This window comes from Hemitrygon akajei, chromosome 10, assembly GCF_048418815.1.
Source record: "Hemitrygon akajei chromosome 10, sHemAka1.3, whole genome shotgun sequence".
NCBI classification, from domain to species: domain Eukaryota; kingdom Metazoa; phylum Chordata; class Chondrichthyes; order Myliobatiformes; family Dasyatidae; genus Hemitrygon; species Hemitrygon akajei.
The window spans coordinates 171,920,837-171,944,026 of record NC_133133.1 but is presented as its reverse complement, the minus strand read 5'-3'; the positions used below and the strand labels follow the sequence as shown (position 1 = coordinate 171,944,026).

Genomic DNA, 23,190 nt, shown 5'->3' with positions numbered 1-23,190 from the left:
ATATTTATCAGGAGCACTGTGTACCTGGGGCCCTTGGCACTATCAGTGATCCCACTCGTTCCCCAGCTTCTTCCCCCAGGCCATAAGACTACCAAACTCCCTATCACCACCCAGGTCTCATCACATAGAAAGCATCAGTAACATTATATAGCTTACTTTTTAACTTGCATTGTATATGCACCTTATTACTTGTTAATTTATTTGTGGTGAAATTACTTTATGTGTTACGTGTGAGTTATGTGTACTGTGTTGTACACCTTGGTCGGGAGCAATATTGCTTCATTTGGTGGTATACATGTGTACAATTGAATGACAATAAGCTGAACTTGAACTTTAACAAAGCACTTCACAATCAGTGAGGCTAGTTTCTAATTACTGTGTAATGTAGGAAAAGCTCATAGCAAACTCCTACAAAACATCAAAAACATCAGTGTAATAATAGCAGGACAATCTGCATTTTTAGCCAGAACAGCCAGGGGGGGACCTTCAGAATTCTGGATCTTTAAGGCAGGACCTTAGTTTAACATACAGGTCTTCCCCAGGTTATGACGCCCAACTTATGTACAGTCCATAGACACAATTGTGCATTTGGAAGAATGGCTAAATGGATCATACCAGCTGCCATGGGGCTACAAGCATCTTTCCTGCCCCTAAACTCGGTTTGTGACCACATTTCTGATTTGCAAACTGTCCAGGTTACAAACAGATAACAGGAACAGAACTCCTCTGTAACCTGGGGAGAAACTGCATTACCCAAAAGATAGCAACTGGCCACATAATGTTCCCTCACAACTGCAGTTGATAGTCAACTGGGATTATGTGTTCAGATTCAGACTTTTCAAGGATCTTTTGGTTCAAAGAGGATATGGGGGATAAGTTTTTTACTTAGAAAATCATGGATGCCTGGAATGTACTTCCTGGTATGGTGATAGAGGCAAATGCATTAGAGGCTTTTAATAGATATTTGGATAGGCCCATGGATGTAAGGAAGATGGAGGAATATGGACGTGCTGCAGGTAGGATGGATTAATGTTCGGGTGTATTTGATTTGTATTTTAGTTGGCTTGGCACAACTCTGTGGGCTAAATGGCCTATTCCTGTGCTGGACTCTTCTATGTTCTATTTTCTATATACTAAGGAATACTACTTGACTTTGTTATGTATGTATATTTTAAAAATTTACTTAGTATGCAGCCGAAATGTAACAAGTACATATTCTTTGAAATATTGCAATGTATTTTCATCTTCACATAAATATCAATGGAAATTAATGCAAATTGTCTTTAATAAAGAATGTGTGACCTAATTGTCTACATTATCAATCAGACAGCGAAGTCAAAAATCTAATGGATCCATCTTCACCTAAAACCTCTTGTCAGTTTACGTAAAGCATTTCATAGCACTAAGCGAGCTGGAGTTCCAGTTTTTAGCCTTTCGAAACAAACAACTGAATGAGGGGGAAAGAAATCAAGCCTCCAGCAGACAAAACATTTACACATTATTAATAATAAATTTCATTTATGAAATGTGGAATTTACTCATTACTAGTAGGTTGAAATATAAATGCAAAATGCTAATTAGAAGCAGTTTTATCATGCACTATCATCTGATTATGCAAAAAAGACATTAAGAATTAAACCTCCACCAATAATTCTCTGTAAAACACACGGAGAAAAATTTTGTAAGTTATTCATTGTTCTAAAAAGAACAGAATGGACCACAGTCAGCATACAGTCTGTAATATAGCAGTACTACTTACAGCTGAGCATGGAAGTGGCACATCAATATTTAAAAGTCTCTACGGCATGAGCTTCTTTTCCGAAATGAGTTGCTGTCTGCAACATCACGCAACTAGGTTCTGCTCTCGTGATTTATACATGAATTTTCTTGACAAAGATTAGGGTGTTTGGCCTTCAGTCATGACATATGACTTGATTACTGACCCTGTCAGAGAATGGGTACAGTTGATAATTACCATTTTTATAATAGATGTGAAAAGTGCAGCTTCTGTCCACAACCACAAAAGGAATAGGGGTGGATCCTCAGGGTCCAATAGTCAATCTTAACAGTTCAACGTATGCACCAGACAATAAAGCCTTACTGTTATGCTTGCTATCATTTTATCTGCATAGTGAGGAATGTCTCTGTCATGCCATTAATTATGATTAATCCCTGAAGTCTCATTGGCTGCACTTTGGTGATTGTTTCGTTTTAACTACTGATCAATTGTGTGAGCTGGCTCTTAATATCCAGACACTTTTTGAGTCCAAGCATCCAGTTGCATGCAGGAAGTGTGGAAGTGTATTGTATCATTTCTAAATTACCCAACAGTTAAGGATATGCTGGCAGGATGACAATTCATGTTGATCAATCCCCACTTCACCGTGTGGAGAGGATGTTTCATGTAGTAGGGGATCTAAGACCAGGGAATACAGCCTCAGAATTGAGGGATATCCATTTAGAACAGAGATGAGGAGGAATTTTTCATCCAGAAAATGCTGAACCTGTGGAATGTGTTGCCACATGTGGCTGTGGAGGCCAAGTCATTGGGTATAATGAAAGCAGAGGTTGATAGATTCTTGATTAGTCAGGACATGAAGGGACACAGGGAGAAGACAAGAGATTGGGACTGAGAAAGAAATGGATAAGTCATGATGAAATGGTGGAGCCTACTTGATGGGCCAAATGACCTAATTCTGCTCCATATCTTATGGCTTTACTTGAGGAAACATTTCAAATATGCAGTTTAGTTGGGTTTTGAGATCCACAGTAGGAAATGACAGAATGAAGTCCAGATTCATGGGCAAAATGTCCCTGTGTATCGTACAGAGGATGTTTGGGCTACTCATCCTTGTTAACAGTAAGAAGCAGTCTGCCAGTGAAACACAGCATGCATGGCAGGAAATTATCAACCACATCTGAAAGAGAGAAGTTTTGCCTATAGATTCAGTGTTTTTCAATGATTACGCAGAGCAGGAAAAGAGAATGACACATGCACCTGGTGCATCTCACCCCATCCCCTTCACTTTACTTCACCTTCTCATACCATTCCTCACATCAACATCTCTCTCGAACACAGCCATCCTTTTCTGTCTAGGCATATCCTCACATTACTGCCTGCTGTGCCACCATTGGCTTTCTGGATACATAATGGCCTGGTATAGCAACTGCTTTGCATATGACTGCAAGAAACTAAAGAGAGGTGTAGACAAAGCCTAGCACATTACAGGATCATTGAGATTAGTATAGATAAGTATTTGATGGTCATATAGACTCAATGGGCTGAAGGGTCTGTTTCTGTGTGGTCTGACTCAATTACTCCATGAATCAGAACTCCCAAGATTTGTGCAGACCTTGGGACAGCCTGGGAATACAAGGATATCTCTTTATAATGGGAATGAGGAGGAATTTCCTTGGATGTCACTTAGAGGAATGTCCTTAGCTAGAGGGTGTTGAATCTGTGGAATTCACTACCACAGTTGATCAAGTGGAGGCCAAGTCTTTGGTTATATTTAAAACAGAGGTTGATGGGTCCCTGATTAGCAATGGATGTCAAGGGTTACGGGGAGAAGACAGGAAAATGAGGTTGAGAGAGAATAATAAGTTAGTTAAGATTAAATGGTGGAGCAGACTCGATGGGTCGAATTACCTAATTCTGTTCCTGTGTGTTGTGTTCTAACCAGTCTTGTCTCTATGAAATTTGACTATACTTCTCACTGCCTCAGTAAAGCAGTCAGCATAATCAAAGACCTCTCCCACCCTGGACATTCTCTCTTTTCCCATCAGACAGAAGATACAAAAGCCCTATGGTACATACCACCAGGCTCAAGGATGGCTTCTATCTACCGTTATCACATTCTTCAGTGGAGCTCCTATATGATTTGATGGACTCTTGACCTCACAATCTACCTCATTATGATCTTGCACTTTATCATTTATCTGCCCTTCACTTTTTTTGGTAGGTTTTACACTCTGTTCTGCATTGTTACTGTTTTACCTTATCTATGATTTGACCTCTATAAAGAGTATGCAAGACAAGCTTTACAGTGTATCTTGGTACATGTGACAATAATGAATCAATACCAATACAGATAACAATGCATTATTCTTTTCTTTGGCATCCTTTGCAAGTGTCCTTTATACATCTGAATGACACCATTAATATCATTCAGTTCCCTTCTCTCCCTGCACAGGAAGAGCATACAAAGTCCAAAGAAGAGTCCCAGGAGAAGGGATGGCCCTCAATAAGTGCCAGTTTAAAATAGATATGATGACCCAGCCATAGCTGTTTATCACCCCTGTTACTGCTTTCAGGGTGGCAGGGTAAAGAAACATCTCTACCAAAGGAGGTGTAAAGTGCTCCTTCCCTCTGCTAGCCTGCAGGTCATCCTTGGGCAAGGTGTATCACCAGCTTAGCCCCCAGATCAGGGTAACATGAAGCCATGGGAGCAGGTGGTGGATGGCCATTTGAGCAGCTGGTGCACATAACCAGTCCTAGTAATGTGACCACTGACAACCTCTGAAGAATATTGATAATGACTGGAGCCACCTGTCTTGTAAAGACACAACTCAGAAGAACACAATGTCAAACCACTTCTGGAGAGAAATTTGCCAAGAACAATCATGGTCACGGAAAGCCCATGAACGCTTACGTTATATGACGCGACACATAATGAATGAACAAACGATTAGGCTGTGAGCTAACACTCATGTGTGGGTTATAAGAGGGACACTGGTGAAAGGGGATATGGATATGGGGAATTGCCTCAGACCTTCATCACTGATCCCACCCCTCCCTACCCACATTTAGTCTTACTGCAGCCACCTACAGTACACCTCTCCTAGATTCCAAAATGAATGGGTGTCAGCCAAGACCATTAACACTGTCAAATCAGGGTTCTGAGCATCCTATCTCTAATGAGGAAAACCAGACCATGTCGACAGGCCAGGAAGGAAAAGATTATACTTGAGGATAGGAGTGTTACATGACATTGGTTTGATAGGAGGATTGAACTTCAATGACATGGATGCTTTTTCCAACACTTTGCATTATCTATGGATCATTAGTCAAGACCTCCAATTTACTAGCCCAGTAACATAACCGGTTCTCTTCACTGGGCCACTAGAATAGGGGTTCCCAGCCTGGGGTCCACGAATCCCTTGCTTAATGGGATTGGTCCATTGTATTAAAAAAATTCGGAACCCCTGCACTAGATGAGAATGTAATATGAATAAAATCTAAGTTTTGCTGCTTATTTAGAATAACTTGCTCATTCTGTTCTACCCTTTAGTGCAGCCATTATCATATCATGGTCTCATTTACTACAAGCAAGCAAAACTCTGCAAGAATGTTCATTCATCCACTTTTGGGCACGGCAAGCTTACAACTGAGCAGCATATGTGTGCTGGAAATTAGAAATCAATAAACTGAATTCCTAGAGCATTCAAAATGCATTCCCCACCATATTAAGTGAGTATCTAAACTGAGAGTTGAATTTGTGCCCCAGTCCTAGTTCTCAGCTGCAACAATCAATCTGATTGTAAATATTGATGTATCATTTGCTTTTTTTGAATCGCTAAATTTTGTTAATTCTCAGCAAAGTCTTCAGTCTTCATCCTGACTGCAATCACCATTTCTTGAAATATTAATCCAGTTTGAAAACACCAAGGACCACGTCTACTGATTTCCCAACAGACACAATAAATGTGCAATTTAAATCCTCCCCAAGCTTTTCTATCACTTTAAGTAAAACATGAAACTATATATAACAAAACCAAAAAAAAGAAGTCAATTATAGTACAACCAGAGCATTCTCAGCTCGGAGTCAGAAGATAGAGAGTTGAGCACTGCTGAGTGTAGTGCTCTATCAAAAGATACACTTTTTGAATGAGCTGTTAGACCAATGTACCTCTGCCCTCTGAGGTCAATATAAATGATGCCCTGTGACTATTTAAAGGGGATTTATGGACATTTCCTCATATGTTGTGCAATACTTAACGGCCAGTTAAATAGTATTTTATTCCAGTTTGTTGATACCTTGTGGGCAATTTGTTGCATTACAGGGAAAAGGACAGAGATCAATAGATCTTAAAAGTATTTGATTTGCTAGAGATATGGATGTATAATAGAGTAGTGGCTAGTGGTTAGCACAACACTTTACAGTACCAGCGACCCCGGTTCAATTTCTGTCACTACATGTAAGGAGTTTGTATGCTCTCCCTGTGACCCTGTGGGTTTTGTCCTGATGCTCCAGTTTCTTCCCACAGTCCAAAGACCTACTGGTTGGTAGGTTAATTGGTCATTGTAAACGGTCCCTTGATTAGGCCAGGATTAAATCAGGTGATTGCTGGGCAGCATGGCTTGAAGGGCCAGAAGGGCCTATTCTGTGTTGCATCTTAATAAATAAATAAACATTCTGACCCACCTCTACTCACTCCCAATGATATTGGATCTATATACTATTTTTAATGGGAAAGAAGAGACTAAGTGCAATAGTGTTTCATCGAGCAGTGCTGAAGCTTGCTTTGATAGGTATGTAGTCAAATAGGTTATTAATTATCATGTAACAACTATCCAGCATGCCATGTGCCAGTGAGGGTAAGAATAGGATGATTTGGCAGACAGAGGCATGACTGAGGGATTTGCCTGAGGTGCAGGATTTCAAATTTCTGGATCATTGGGATCTCTTTGGGGGGAAGCTATAGCCTATACAAAAGGACAGGTTACACCTGAACCTGAGGGGGACCAATATTCTTGCAGGCAGGTTTGCCAGCACTGTGAGAAAGGGTTCAAACTCATTTGGCAGAGGGATGGGAACCGGAGTGATAAGGCTGAGGACGGGGCAGTTAGTATACAACTAGATGCAGTGTGTAGTGAGTCTGTGAGGAAGGACAAGCAGATCTTAGGGCAAAATTGCAGTCAATGAGATGAGTTGAAGTGTAGACCATAAGAAAAAGGAGCAGAAGTCGGCCATTCGGCCCATCGAGTCTGCTCCGCCTTTTCATCATGAGCTGATCCAATCTCCCCTTCAATCCCATTCCCTCACCTTCTCACCATAACCTTTGATGCCCTGACTCCTCAGATACCTATCAATCTCTGCCTTAAATACACCCAATGACTTGGCCTCCACTGCCGCCTATGGCAACAAATTCCATAGATTCACCACCCTCTGGCTAAAAAATTTTTTTCACATCTCTGTTCTGAATGGGCACCCTGCAATCCTTAAGTCATGTCCTCTCATACTAGACTCCCTCACCATGGAAAACAACTTTGCCACATCCACTCTGTCCATGCCTTTCAACATTCGAAATGTTTCTATGAGGTTCCCCCTCATGCTTCTAAACTCCAAGGGGTACAGTCCAACAGCAGTCAAACGTTCCTCATATGTTAACCCTCTCATTCCTGGAATCATTCTAGTGAATCTTCTCTGAACCCTCTCCAATATCAACACATCCTTTCTTAAATAAGGAGCCCAAAACTGCACACAGTACTCCAAGTGAGGCCTTACCAGTGCCTTATAGAGCCTCAACATCACATCCCTGCTCCTATACTCTATTCCTCTAGAAATGAATGCCAACATTGCATTCACCTTCTTCACCACTGACTCAACCTGGAGGTTAACCTTAAGGGTATCCTGCACGAGGACTCCCAAGTCCTGTTGCATCTCAGAACTTTGAATTCTCTCCCCATTTAAATTAGAGTCTGCCCATTTATTTCTTCTACCAAAGTGCATGACCGTACACTTTCCGACATTGTAATTCATTTGCCACTTCTTTGCCCATTCCCCCAACCTATCCAAGTCTCTCTGCAGACTCTCTGTTTCCTCAGCACTACTGGCCACTCCATCTATCTTTGTATCATCAGCAGACTTAACCAGAAAGTCATCTATTCCATAATCCAAATCATTGATATACAATGTAAAAAGAAGCGGCCCCAACATGGACCCCTGTGGAACACCACTGGTAACTGGCAGCCAACCAGAATGGGATCCCTTTATTCCCACTCCCTGTTTCCTGCAATCAACCAATGCTCTATCCACGTATGTAACTTTCCCTTAATTCCATGGGCTCTTATTTTGTTTAGCAGCCTCATGTGCGGCACCTTGTCAACGGCCTTCTGAAAATCCAAATGCACAACATCCACTGCATTTCCCTTGTCTAGCCTACTTGTAATTTCCTCAAAAAATTGCAATAGGTTTGTCAGGCAAGATTTTCCTTTAAGGAAACCATGCTGAGTTCTGCCTATCTTGTCATATGCCTCCAGGTACTTCATGACCTCATCCTTCACAATCGACTCCAACAACTTCCCAACCACCGATGTCAAGCTAACAGGTCTATAATTTCCTTTTTGCTTCCTTGCCCCCTTCTTAAATAGCGGAGTGACATTTGCAATCTTCCAGTCCTCCGGAACCAGGCCAGAATTTATCGACTTTTGAAAGATCATTGCTAATGCCTCCGCAATCTTCACTTCTACTTCCTTCAGAACATGAGGGTGCATTCCATCTGGTCCAGGAGATTTGTCTACCCTTAGGCTATTCAGCTTCCTGAGTACTTTCTCTGTCGTAATTGTGACTGTGCATATTTCTCTTCCCTGACACCCTTGAATGTCCGGTATATTGCTGATGTCTTCCTCAGTGAAGACTGATGTAAAATACTCGTTTGGTTTCTCCACCATCTCCTTATCTCCCATTACAATTTCTCGAGCATCATTTTCTATTGGTCCTATATCTACTTCCACCTGTCTTTTACTCTTTATATACTTGAAAAAGCTTTTAGTATCCTCTGATATTATTTGCTAGCTTCCTTTCATAGTTCATCTTTCCCTCTTAATGAGCTTTTAAAAACTTCCCAATCCTCTGTCTTCCCACTAATTTTTGCTTCCTTGTATGCCCTCTGCTTTGCTTTTACTTTGGCTTTGACTTCTCTTGTCAGCCACGGTTGCACCCTTTTTCCATTCGAAAATTTCTTGTTCTTTGGAATATATCTGTCTTGCACCTTCCCCACTCCTCACATAAACTCCAGCCACTGCTGCTCAATCATACTACTACTCAATCATATTCTGATCACTGCCTCCTAAGGGTTCCTTCACTTCCTTCTCTCTAATCACCTCTGGTTCATTACACAATACCCAATCCAGCACAGTCGATCCCCTAGTGGGCTCAACAACAAGCTGTTCTAAAAAGCCATCTCATAGACATTCTACAAATTCTCTCTCTTGAGATCCAGTGCCGACCTGATTTTCCCAATCCACTCGCATGTTAAAATCCCCTACAATTATAACACTGCCCTTCTGGCAAGCCTTTTCTATTTCCTGTTGTAACATGGGAGCAAAATCAAAAAGGGTGATGAATACAGGACTGAATGTCCAACTATCTGCGGAACTTAAAGGAGCAAATTTGTACAAAGATTGTAGACTGTTGCAAGAAATGTAAGGTTATGACAGCAAGTGATTTTAATTTTCCACATAATGACTGGGACTCCCATACAGTAAAAGGACTGGATGGGAAAGAGTTTGTCAAATGTGTTCTGGAAAGATTCCTTATCAATACATAGAATTCCCAACAAGAGTGAGTATGATACTAGATCTCCTATTAGGGAATGAGACAGGACAGGTGACTTGTGTGGGGGAACACTCTGTGTCAAGTGATCATAATGCCAGTAGTTTCAATGTAATTATAGAAAAGGATAGATCTGGTCCCCCATTTGAAATTCTAAATTGGGAAAAGACCAATTTGCATGGATCAGAAAGAATCTGGCAACCGTGGAATGGGATAGGTTGTTTTTCTGGCAAAAGTGTACTTGGTAAATGGGAGGCCTTCAAAAGTAAAATTTTGAGAGCACGGTGATTGTATGTTCCTGTCAGAATAAAAAGCAAGGATAACAGGTACAGGCAGTCCCCAGGTTACATACGAGTTCTGTTCCTGAGTACGTCTTTAAGTTGGATTTGTACGTAAGTCAGAACAAGTACATTCGGTATTATTTAGCGTCAGTTAGTCAAACGTTTGTCTTAGTATATAGTATATATTTTATCATGCTATGCATATAAAACACTTAAGAAACGTATGTATTCCAGTAATTAAACCATTGCATTGCTTTGTAATAAGTGTAGCTTTCATCGGGGCAGGGCCTTTCAAATGCTCCATTATTCTCACTTTATCCATTATCCTTTAAAATTGTTCCGAAGGATACTAAGCTTACTTGTCTTTAATTTAGGTGCTTTTTTGTTAAATTCTCTTCCTTTGTAGCGTATTGTTATTGTATGCTTAATTTTGCACTGTTTTAATGTTCCTCATTGGGATTTGGGGTTTTTAATTTGTAAAATGTTTTGATAAATTAATTTAAAAATTTTTTTTTTTAATTTAAAAAATTGTTCCGATTGTTGACCGACTGTGGCCTAACGCTTTTCCAATGACCGATGGCGTTTCACCTTTTTCCAAACACTTTAATATTTCCACTTTATTTTCAATCACGATTGCTTCCCGTCAATGGAACAGAAACACTGTGGGCGGCGGGTCCCGAGCTGCGCCGGCTCCCGAGGTCTGCTGGGTCCTAAGGACCACCGCACTGAATTACCCCGGGTCCGAAAGTCCACTGCACTGAGACATGTTAAATAGGACAAGTGGGGGCTGTGCTGGGTTTGGGTATTTGATCCTCCACAATATTCCGTGTGGGAATTTGAACTGGAGGTGGCAGTATTTTTTTTACGAGGTCGAGTTGCGAGCTCGACATCAACCCGGCATGGATGGTACGGGAGTCACTGGATCGACATCAACCCAGCACGGGAATGGTCTATCACTAAATCAAACTCGGGAACCTCCATTCTCCAGCTCGGTGCTGATCTCACTGCACCACCAGCCGACTGGAACGGGTGGGGGGGGGGGGCAGGGTCAGGGTGAATCTTACTAAGAAAAATATAAGCCAAATACAAAGTTAAACACTCAACACAGTGTCAGTGGCAACGACTTAAAATGGCGGACGGCATCGCTATCTGACTTAAAATGGCGGAGAGCGTTCTCCTTTCTCGGTTCGTAAGTACAAGTTGTCAGTAAGTCGGACGTTCGTAACTCGGGGACTAACTGGATAGGGAACCTTGGTTTTCAAGAGATATTGAGGGCCTGGTTAAGCAAAAAATGGAGGTGAATAGTAGGTATAGGCAGGCAGGAACTAATCAGATACTTGAGGAGTATAAGAAATGCAAGAGAATATAAGAAGGAAATCAGGAGTGATAAAAGAAGGCATGAGGTTGCTCTAGCAGACTTTGTGAAAGAGAATCGTAAGGGTTTCTACAGATGTATTAAGAGCAAAAGGATCGCAAGGGATAATATCGGTCTTCTGGAAGATCAGATTGGTAATGTATGCTTGGAGCCAAAAGAGATTGGGGGAAACCTTAAATGGATTTTTTACATCTGTATTTACTCAGAAGTGAGCAAATGCAGAGTAATGTCATGGATGCTATATAGATTACAGAGGAGGAGGTGTTTGCTGTCTTGAGGCAAATTGTGTGGATATATCCCCAGGGCCTGACAAGATGTTTCCTCAGGCCCTGTGTAAAGCTAGTGCAGAAACTGCAGAAGCCCTAGCTGAGATATTTAAAACATCCTCCACAGGTAGGGAGCCAGAGGATTGGAGGATAGCTAATATTGTTCTGTTGTTTAAAAAAAGCTTCGGCCAGGAAATTATAGGCCAGTAAATCTGACATCAACAGTGAGGAAGTTATTGGAAGGTATTCTATGGGGTGGATATTTAAGATTTTGGATAAATAGGGACATTAGGCTTTGTGCATGGGCAGTCGTGTCTAACCAATTCTATAAAGTTTTTTGAGAAGATTACCAGGAAAGTTGATGAAGGCAAGGCAGTGAATGTTGTCTACATGGACTTTAGCAAGCCATTTGACAAGGTCCTGCATGTGAGGTTGGTCAAGAAGGTTCAGTCGCTTGGCATTCAAGAGGTAGCATATTGGATTAGACATTGGCTTTGTGGAAGAAGGCAGAAAGTGGTAGTAGATGGTTGCCTGTCTGACTGGAGGCCTGAGACCAGTGGTGTGCTGCAGAGATCGGTGTTGGGTCTGTTGTTATTTGTCATCTATATCAACGATATGGATGATAATATAGTAAAATGGATCAGCAAATTTGATGCCAAGATTGGGGGATGTAGAGGATAGTGAGGAAGACTAATCAAAGCTTGCAGCAGGATCTGCACAAGCTGGAAAAAAGGGCTGAAAAATGGCAGATGGAATTTAATACAGACAAGTATGAGGTGTTGCACTTTGGGAGGACCAACTAAGGTAGATCTTACACAGTGAGTGGAAGGGCATTGAGGAATTTGGTAGAACAGAGGGATCTGGGAATACAGATCCATTAATTCAGTGAAAATGACCTCACAGGTATCTTTTAGCACACCGGCCTTCATAAATCAATGTACTGAGTACAGTCCAACATTTCTATACTGAGTTGAACGCTAACTGGCAACTCCTGCGGTGCTGCTGGTGCCAAACTTTATAGGTTTCTGCCGTTCCTTTGGGTTGATCAGATGTGTGGCGAGGGAGAGCCTGCTAAGTGGGGAACAGCTTGCTCTCCATATTGTACAGGCCTGGCTTTGCGTACCTAGACAGGTAGTGTGCAATATCCATAGATGACCCTGACTAACGGAGGCCTCCGAATTTAATATTGCAGCAATTGTGGACTTTATAAAATCAGGGTTTTACTTCTTTGGGTATGATACAGCTTGCTCCCATTCTCTGCTCTATCCTTCATTTTGGTCACATCTGAAGGTAACGTAGGACAGTACTCAATACATTGATTTATGAAGGCCAGTGCGCTAAAAGATTTCTTTACGACTCTATATGCCTGTGAGGCCACTTTCAATGAATTATGGATCTGTAATCCCAGATCCCTCTGCTCTACCACTCTCCTCAGATGTTCCTGGGGGTCTCTAACTTCCATCTTGACCATTTCCAGGTTTGTCACCTGTCCTCCAATTTCCAGACCTTAAGACTCTATCATTCTGCATAAGACACTGCAAACCAAAACAGTCATTCCCCGAGCTGTAGTAACAAGAGAAAGTAAAATAGTAATTACTAAGTTAAAACACCCCTTGGATATGATTTAATTGCATGGTTTTAATTCTTTTCACAAATAGTATAAAAATTTAATGTAGTTTAATTTGTTTTCTGCAAAAGCAAATAAGCTTACTTGTATTTATAAACAGCTGCAATTAAATGTACATATATTTTTTCACTGTTTTGTCTGTAACTCTTCTGAAATATTTTGAAGTTCAAGCTCTAATTATTTAGAGCTGTAGGTGTTTTTTATATTTTAAATGGTTCTCCCTTTTCTATTTCATTCATCTGTATATACATATCAAAGTGATTAAAGAATAGTCTGTGAAGAGTAAGAATTTCAGGTTGTATACATTCTCTGATATTAAATTGAACCAGCGAACCATTATTAGAACTCAGAGGCATGCTGCAGAATTGTTTAAAAAGTCAAGGGGAGAAATGCCTTGTGTTTCCTGTAGCTACTCCAGGTCTGAGGGTCGAGCCACATCCCCTGGAGAGTCATATTGATACGCATGGTAACACAATGTTCTGATAATGCTGATCTGCTTTCAGATCTGATCTTGGGTGCTGTCTGCATGGAGTATTCATGATCTCCTTGTCACTGTGTGGTTTTCTGGCAAATCACAAATTTGTGCAGGTTGAATAACTGGCTACACCAAATTGTCCCTAAAGCGTGTGGGGGCTGGAAGAAGAATCAGAAGAAAGTTAATGGGCATGTGAGGGAAAACAGGTTGCAAAGAGGTTCAAGGTGGAGTAGGATTGATGGGATTACTCTGCGAGGAAGCAAAGATTCAATGTACTGAGGGGCCTCCTTCCCTATCACAAGACAGTAAGAGAAACATTCATTATCTATTTCCCATTTGAACTCAATCTAATTAGGAAGTGATCACCAAATGCAAATTGCTTGCAGAATCATTTAGGCACCTTGAAAACTTGGGGATTGCTGGTTTCGTATTTGGCAGATGCATGATGAGATGTTAAGACTGGAAATCAGACCCCTAGAATTTTCTCCCATCCCAGAAATGAAGAGTTTCTCCACCTCCCAACCAATTATTAATTCTTGCACTCTCCTGCTCATCATATAGAGTTACAAATCAAATAATGTTACAAGTAGAGGCTACTGCACTTTCTGCAAGTAAAAACTGTGCAGTTAAAATCGATTCTACAAGATCAAAAATGGCTTAGCATTAAAGATAATTTTAGTACATGGTTATTAAGGTCAAGTTCTTCCGGGAGTACAATAAGAATCAGCGAATCAATGTGTCAGCTAAGTTTTCATGATGGTAAAAGCAAATTCCATTTCAGTATAAAGCATGTTTCAGAAATCTATAATGGTGCAATAATTTAATACTTGTAACTTGAGGGTAATGATTTACTGAAGAAAAATCTAATTAGTATAAGTTCTGTTTGAATTTCTAATCATATTAACATTGGAAACATTGCAAGCTGTGCAACAACAGCTCAACAAGATCAGAATGAATACACTAATAGGCCTCAAATTGAATCACCAGAGGAAATATCTTTAAATTGAATCATAAAAAAGGAATTATAAATAAGAACTGTCTGATTGGCTATGAAAGTTCATCCTTACCAGAACAAGACAATCCTGTTACATCCTTTTCTCCAGAAGGCTCGTGCAGTCTTTCCCCAAGCAGGATATGAATCATCTTGGAGCATCATATCAGTGACCTTCATCAAATAAAAGGAAATAAATGTTAGAACATTGCACATTATTTTTTCTGTATTATCTACTGCCATTTTTCTTGTAGGTTACAGATTTACACACATTTACAACCATTTCTTAACAGCAGAGGCCATTTAGTCTATCAGGTATGTGGTTGCTAGGAACAAAATCTTGTTGCAAGCCCACGTCCATTTCTGCTGTGAATGAATATGGGAATAACCCAAGACCAGATCAGGACACAAACAGAGATACAAAAGACTCTGGAGGCTGGATCTGAAGCAAAAGCAAACTACTGTGGGAACTCAGCAGCTCAGGCTGGGTCTGCAGAGGGAAGTGAACGGTCGACATTTCAGGTCAAGATCCAAGGGTCACAACCTAAAATGTTGACAGTTCACTTTCTTCCACAGGTGCTGCCTGACCTGTTGAGTTCCTCCAGCCCAGCAGTTTTTGTTTGCTCCCAAGATGCATAAAATCAAGTTCTGATATCCTGTCAAATTTTTCAGGAAGATATTGTGCATGGGAGGTCCCCTCTTCAGTTCCTTTTTAGCCTGTCATGCCAAGGTACCTGAGGTGGAAAGCCCCAAAACTCTTAGACAAGGAAGTAGATTTTAAGGAATGAGTTAAAGGATTGGATGAACAACAAGAAACTGCAGGTGCTGAAATCAGGACTAACAAACAAAATACTGGAATTCAAAGAAAATAAAGGATGAATGAATCATATTGAATCTAGCCTGATGACTTAATAGGTGATGATGCTTAGAGTTTGCAAAGAAGTGGCAATTTTTTCTTTCACCTTGCAAAGATGTGAAGCTGAAAGGACAGCCATTAAGTGTAAGAGACTGAGAGGTAATCTCACAGATGTGTATAAAACCATGAAGGCATAGATAGGGTAAATGCAATCAGCCTTTTTTGCACTGTTGGGAAATCAAGAACTAGAGGGCATAGGATTAAGATGCGAGAAAAAATGTAATAAGAACTTGAGGAACAACTTCATTACACAAAGAGTGGAATGTAGAATCAGAATCAAAATCAGCTTTAATGTCACTGGCAGATGTGAAATTTGTGGTTTGCGGCAACAGTACAGTGCAATACACTAAAAATTACTATAAATTACAATAAATTATATAGAGAGAGCTGGGGTGTCTAAGACTTTTGCATGATACTCTAGTAATTTTATGCATTGCACTGTACTGCTGCCACAAAATAAAAACACATTTCATGAGATATGTGAGTAATGATAAACCCGATTCTGATATGGGTCTCTATTGTGGACTGAGAGTGGGAAGGGGCCAGTGAGAGGGGTATCATGGTTGGGAAAAGGTGAAGGGAGACGGGAAGGGACAGCAGAGAGAAATTCTGTAATGATCAATAAACTAATTGTTTGGAATCAAATGACCTTCCCTGCTGTATCAGAACTGGGTGTATCTGCACCTTGCCACCCACTCCTGGGCCCCTGGCACTCCTTCTTTGCCAACTGTCCCACACCACTCCTGCTGCGCACCACCCTTGCCACTCCCAACATCCTTTGCTCCCGCCAAATTTACAAACTCGCTGTCTGCTCCACTCTAGCTATATATATGCCCCTAATGGCTGTTCAAGTCACCTCTTTTTGTATGAGAGATTAGCACGCCCTTTGTGAAGGATGGAAGGGGTCCTAGTAGCCTTACAACAAACAAATGGTTAGGCACTGCCATCTACTTGGCATTGGCATCTAACCATGATCCTGTCACTGTTATAATTTAATAGATTTGCCAAATATGCCCATAGGAAAATAAATCTCAGGTTTGTATATGATGACATACATGTACAATGATAATAAAATTTATTTTGAACTTTGGACCTTTAACTGGTCAGCTGAGGGTCCAGATAAAAGATCTCAAACCAAAACATCAAATGTTCATTTCCCTCCACAGATGCTACCTGACACATTGAGTTCCTCGGGCATTCAGTTTGATGCCTGAAAGGATGGAACTCTAAGAGCTTAGAAAGTGAATTCCAAAGAATGAAATCATCATGAATAAATTAGCAGCCAATAGTTGTACATTGCAGGAGAGAGAAACAGCTTCAATGAGCAGAGAGTTCTGGCTGGGAGTGGAGAACATGTTGAGAAAAGGGAAGGGCTAGATCACAGAGACGGAAAGGTGGAAAATTCTCAGGATGAGACTGAAGGGCCAGAGTGTTTAGAGACTTGGCAGTGGGTTTATGTAGAGATTTAAAAACACGGCAACATATCTTAAGTTGGAGATGTTTCAATATCAGGAACCAAAGTAGGTCAGCAAAGACAGGTTTTACATTTCTGCTGACTTTTATTCTCACTGAATTGTCAGATAGTGTTTTTAACTTGTGATTTTCAAACAATAGCCAAGCTGCAAGAAATCTGGCCTAGAAATCAGATCCCTTAACATCAATTTCTCATGCCCAAAATGAGCACAAAAAACAATTTTTTTCTGGGTTAGATTGGCTGTTCTAAAAAATTTCACCTCAGAAAACCAACCTAAGCACTTCTATGTAATTTTCCTGACTGCGTTTGGCATTTTCCAATTTCAATTGTGCACCTGGTGGAAGCTCACAATGCTTCCACCATTGCTGGGTAAAAAATGGAGCATTGGGGTGTCACCTTAGACCTTTGTTGAAAACAACCACATTGTGCCCCAGTTGGCAATAAGTTATCGAAGGGTCTGGACTATGACTTTGATGTTTCATGCACAATACCCACCAAACTCAGTTTTCAATGCCAGAACAATGGAATGGCCACTTCCTCACTTGAGACAGCAAGTTTGTGTAAATGATGTCTGAGGGTGACAAACAGGAACTATTTGGCGAGCCTGTATGCACATGCATCTCACACACACACACACCTGCTGACCCACTCTAAGCTCTAATACAATAATGCAGCAATACAATGTCTCTAAGAGTCTTTTAGCAGGAAGAAAGGGTTGGTAAATACTGAAGATGTGACCCAAGAGTGTATCAAGGTGGCAGGGCCTGGGTCCCACACTCCAAGACCAAGGACTGACCCGAGTCTTGGACAATTTAAGCACCAGGCCAGATTGAAATGGTCAGAGTTTTGGGTCTGGAGGTAAGGGGGCAGGCTGGTTCAGCTCACTACTCTACGAGGTTTACTCATCTCTGCACTGAACTGAGGTCTGCAGTAATTGCCAACTTACTTTTGTGAACTTCAGTTCTGATTCCTATTTGCTTTTTTATTGTTTGCACAATTTGTTTTTGTTCTCTCTCTGCGCATTGGATGTTCGATAGTCTCCTTTTGCTTCAATAGGTTCTACTGGGCTTCTTTGTTTTGTGCCTGCCTGTGAGGATACAAATCCCAAGTTGTAAAAAGTATACATACTTCGATGAAAGTACTTTGAACTTTGATGCACTATTTGTGATTTAGAAATAGACATTATGAGATCTAATTTCTAGGCTAAAGTTCTAGCAATAAGGTTAGGATTTTTACACCAGCTGTAAAGAATAATCAGTAACATTTTAATTTTTTTTTAAATTAGCAGAAAGAGATAATCTAGCTATGCTGACCTGTGTTGGCTCCCAGTGTTGTAATGCCTCTAGTTCATAATACTCAGCCTTGTTTTTAACCCTCTGCACAAGCCTACTGCCATTTATATAAACTCCTCTGGCCCTTCAATTTCACCTCCAGAATTCTACCTTACCATCACTGTGATTCCTGCATTGTAAAAGCTCCTTCACTCTCAACTATTTGATCCCCTAATTTGTGTGCAAACTGCCACGGCTCTATTTCTACAGCATTTTACTTAAATTCAGGAATTTGTGCAGGGATTTTAATGGGGTGCAAATGCAACAGTTAGCACATGATCAGTGTGCCAAGAGAGGGGGAAAGGATATATTCCAAGTACCATACATTATCCTACAGAGCAAAACAACAAATATAATGAAGTCACCAGATGATAGAATTTTTAAATATTTTTCTTATGGACTGCCAGTGACTTTGGCAGCAATCTGAGCATTTTGGGTTTGTAGAGTAGGAAAAGGGTAGGTTTCAAAGAAAACCTAGCATGAAGGAGACAGTGAAGTCCCCAAATTTGGACCAAGTCCAAGGTATCAGGCCAAAGTATGTTTTGAAAATGAAGCCACAGTAGGAATTATCAGATTGGATATAGATGGGCTCATTGATAGCCAGGTCGATCATTTAAGGACCACACCAACCTGGTAGCACAATAGGTAAAACAAATAGCTATCATATCAAGTATGCACTTACAAGAAGTAAAAATGGTGTGCAATAATTTTAATGCTGTGTATAGACCTATCTCTACCACACCATCACAGGCGGCAAGGTGTAGCACCTGCTCAGCTCCCCCACCACCACTGGTGCAGATCACAAGTCCAGGTTATGCAACCACTGATGTCAGGCAGACAATCTCTGAACAGTATTGATAATGGCTGAGGTTAACTGTCTTGTAAAGACCATGTCCAGAAAAAGGCATTGGCAAACCATTTTTGTGGAAAATTGTACCAAAAACAATCATGGTCAAAAGACCATGATTGCTTATGTCATTATGCACGGCAATAATGATGGTGATGATGACAGAAGACAAGATCAACAGAATAGAATAAATAGACTGAATTCAATTTTAGGACAGCTATTATAGTGGATTCCAGTTAACTGGGACACATTGGGACCAGTACATTTTTGGCCCAACTAAGTGCCTGCCCCAATTAGGCAAAGTTTCATGGAAGTATAAAAAGACAAACTGAGTAGCAAATTATGTATTTAAATGAAATACAGAACAAACTGAAACACTACCAAAAGTAGCTCAGTACTATAAAACTGTTATAGTATTGTCATTGGCAGAGGCATTCATCCACTCTATACAATAAATAAAATCAGTGCAGACACCTAGTGCAGATAATGAACTGCCTTCATACAATGCCATTGGCAATTGCAAGTTCAAATCTTCATTTTCATTGTTACATTCAAAATGATTGTCAATACTTCCAAACTCTTTTGTAGTTCCTAACGTGCTGAAGTAGTGAAAGAGTTTCATTTTCAGTCTTGGCTGTTTCTGGTATCTCCAGGCCTGAATGCTTGAAACCGCAGTGAGCAAAATAGTTCTGAGTGTCTTACTGCTTATTTCTCGCCAAATATCAGTGACAAAAATTATTGCTTTTTGAACACAAATGCAAACAACTAATGCTATTTTTAAGCATGGTGTAGCAACTGATAGTGTAGAATTTAGTCACAAACCAACCTAAGAAACTAAATAGGGAGAACATGCAAGCTTTGCATGGACAACAACGGAGGTCTGAATTGAATCCAGCTTCTGGAGCTGTCAGGCAGCTACACCAGCAGCAGCTGTATCGCATGACTCGTATGACCCAAATTGTATTGCATGGACACTTTTCTCTCTCTTCTCTATTGAAAGGGAATGCTTCTGCACTGTACTAATTTGCCAACTGCTGGTTTCAATTATAGAAAAGTATTTCACATTTCCCAACAGTCCGTATTTTTGTAGCCATTTGTTGAAAGCTATTACAAGTCAGGTACACAAAAGCATGTAATTTGGGGCAATATTGACTTACCCTTTCATGACATTATGCTACGATCTTGAGAAAGCACTGAATGATAAGTGCTGCTGTTGCAGTATAATCTACAAAAGTAAGCCTGTAATGTTTAAGCATATTGAAAGTACGTGCCAATCATTTCTGTTCTTTCAAGTGTATCAAATTCTTTTGGTTTTATGTTTTTATATTCTCAGTTTCATCCGTTCTTTCCTGTTGCCATGTGTTTTTTTGCATGAGGGGAATTTGATGTTGGTGTTGCCATTTTCACGGTTTATTTCTTTGTGTGGGGGGGAGGGTTGATGGTCTTAGAGCTGTTTGCACAATTTGTTTATTTGCAGGGGGTGTTGATGTTCTTGTTGTCAGTTTCACATTTTGGCTTTTTTTGTGCATGGTTGGCAGGGAAGTTGTTTCTTTGAATGGCTTCCATGGTTTTCTTTGTTTTGTGGCTGTCTGGAGAAGAGGAATCTCAGAGTTGTATACTACATATATATTTTGACAATAAACGCACCTTGATCCTAGAACCTTGAATAAAACAGTTTTATCATGCTTATGACTGGACTGCATTATTTCTTGGAACATATATTGAACTATTCATTTGATTGTGGTCTTGTTCATAAACAATGGATTTATTTATCAAGTAAATGCATGTTTGAAATTGTAATAATTCTACGTTACACTTGTGAATGGGTTATTTAACAAACAAGAGAAACTGTACATACTGCTTACAACAAATTAGAACATGTATCACAAAGCCCATTTGATTCAGTGTGACTGAAGACAATAATTTCATGGCATTTTCTCGTAGTGTGCTTCAAAAATACACAAAATAATTAGCTACTCTAAGAAAAAGCAAGGAGCAGTTCCCAATTCCTGGGCTGGAGGTGTATGCAATGTCATTCCGCGACAAGTTTTTAATGAGAATGTGCATTATTGAACTGACGTTCGTGAGCAGCAGCCCTTCAGTTAAGATGGCACTTGCCAGCTCTGAGCAGGCTCCTGGTGTCAGACAGCTGCTTGCTTTCCCTCAGACTGCGTGGTGCTTTTAGTTTTTAGTTGTAACATTAGATCAATCTTAGGCCAGTCAGAGCCAAAGAGAAAGTCACAGAGTGAGATGCAACTTCTGGCTGAATTTAACAACAGAAAGGGCCAATTAACTGTTGTATTTTTTAAAGTATTGATTCATACAGTATCTCTGGGGTTTCTTGAGGAAATTAGATAAACAGGAGATAAGAATAAATCCTTGAAATGTTGAAGACTGTATTTATATCAAATAAAAGGTGAATCAACATTGTAATATCTGTGTTTAATCTGTACTCCCATCCTAAATATTTATTTGCTTTTACTTATTTATTTGGTATTTAGAAGTTAGATTTCACATCTTAAAAATATTCACATCCTATGTCTTTATTTCTTCTAGACAGGGTATTATCTACACCAGATCAGGTTATTATCATTAACCATTCCTTAGATAGAAGATATAGCTGAGGCTAACTCTCTTCCCAGTAGATTTTCAGTAGAGATGGCATGATTTCCAGGAGAGGGCTTAGCAGTCAAGATGATCAATACGAATGTAGGGAAGCTATAAAATGTAGGGACATGAGTACAACTACAATTCAACATTTTACATCAGAGTAATAAAACCAATCTCTTAAAATAGCTAAATATCATAAGAAAACATGTCCTTATGGAGCTGAATGATAGGACAATTTCCAAAGCACTCAAATACTATGTAGTCTTAAACAGCAGCCACTGTGGAAGGGCTTGTGAAAAGTACTAACCACTAGCCAAAATAAATGGAGCACCATATAAATATGTACTTTCAGTGTTTATGTTTAAATTCACATATACTGCCAATGTGCATAATGCCATAATATTATCAATTTCAGATATTTAAAGTAATTTGGCATTAAAGGACCAAGTATATATTCATCAGGAGTTTGAGAAGATTTGGTATGCCACAAAAAACTCAAAAATTTCTACAAATGTGGGATGGAGAGCATTCTAACTGACTGCATCACCGCCTGGTATGGGGTGGGGGGAGGGCTGCTACTGTACATGATCAAAGTAAACTGCAGAGAGTTGTAAACTAAGTCAGCTCCATCATGGTAACAGGCACCCCTAGCATCCAAAACATCTTCAAAGAGTGATGCCTCAAAAAGGCACGTCCATCATTAAGGACCCCCACCTCCCAGGTCTTGCCTTGTTCTCATTGTTACCATCAGGAAGCAGGTACAAAAGCCTGAAAGCGTACATTCAACAAGTCAGAAACAGCTTCTTCCTCTCTGCCATCCAATTTTTGAATGGACACTACCTTACTATTTTTTTAATTTCTGTTTTTACATTCTCTATTATTATGGAATGCACTGTACTGCTGCCACAAAGACAACAAATTTCACGACATATGCCGATAATATTAAACCTGATTCTGTCTGACATTCATTTGATGCTACACCAGTGTTACATGAAAGCACCAGTAAATGCTTTCCAGAGAGATTTTTTGTGCATTTTATTTTATACCTTACCAGTCACCCAATTTACATTAAAACAAATGTGATTATTTAAAAATTAAATTTTAATTGCAAGCTGCCCTTAGATATGCACCAATGGCCTTCTAAACACCCTAAAAACCAAATCAATGGCATTTTAGCAAACTTTAACAAAATGCCTCAATTTATCAGTTAGTTCTGCCATCTAATGTAAAAAGGTCTGAGAGATGCTGTGATTTATAAATTGTGTATAAAGCATCAAGTAATTTGTCAGGAAGAAGTCCATTTAAAAATGAATTAATCAATGGTAGAGTCAACGGTACTTTTTCCTGGGTTGTCTGGCTCTCTGGTAACGAGATTGACAAATAAACAGAATAGTGCTTCTTTTTCGTTCACAATGTAGACATCACTGGCACCTCCATTAA

General features: G+C 40.0%; 1 protein-coding gene and 1 non-coding gene across 6 annotated transcripts in view; one reads left to right on the top strand and one right to left on the bottom strand.

The window, feature by feature from the left end:
- The window catches only part of tmem117 (transmembrane protein 117), a 411,893-nt gene that overhangs the window by 76,491 nt on the left and 312,212 nt on the right, over positions 1-23,190 (bottom strand). For all 5 annotated transcript variants that reach the window (XM_073059705.1, XM_073059706.1, XM_073059703.1 and 2 more), the window contains one exon: positions 14,649-14,746. In XM_073059705.1, coding sequence (XP_072915806.1) covers positions 14,649-14,746 — 98 coding nt within the window. The remainder of the gene's footprint in view (positions 1-14,648; positions 14,747-23,190) is intronic.
- LOC140735055 (U6atac minor spliceosomal RNA) lies at positions 16,348-16,468 on the top strand. Its single transcript, XR_012100675.1, has one exon. It is a non-coding gene; the product is annotated as a U6atac minor spliceosomal RNA (small nuclear RNA).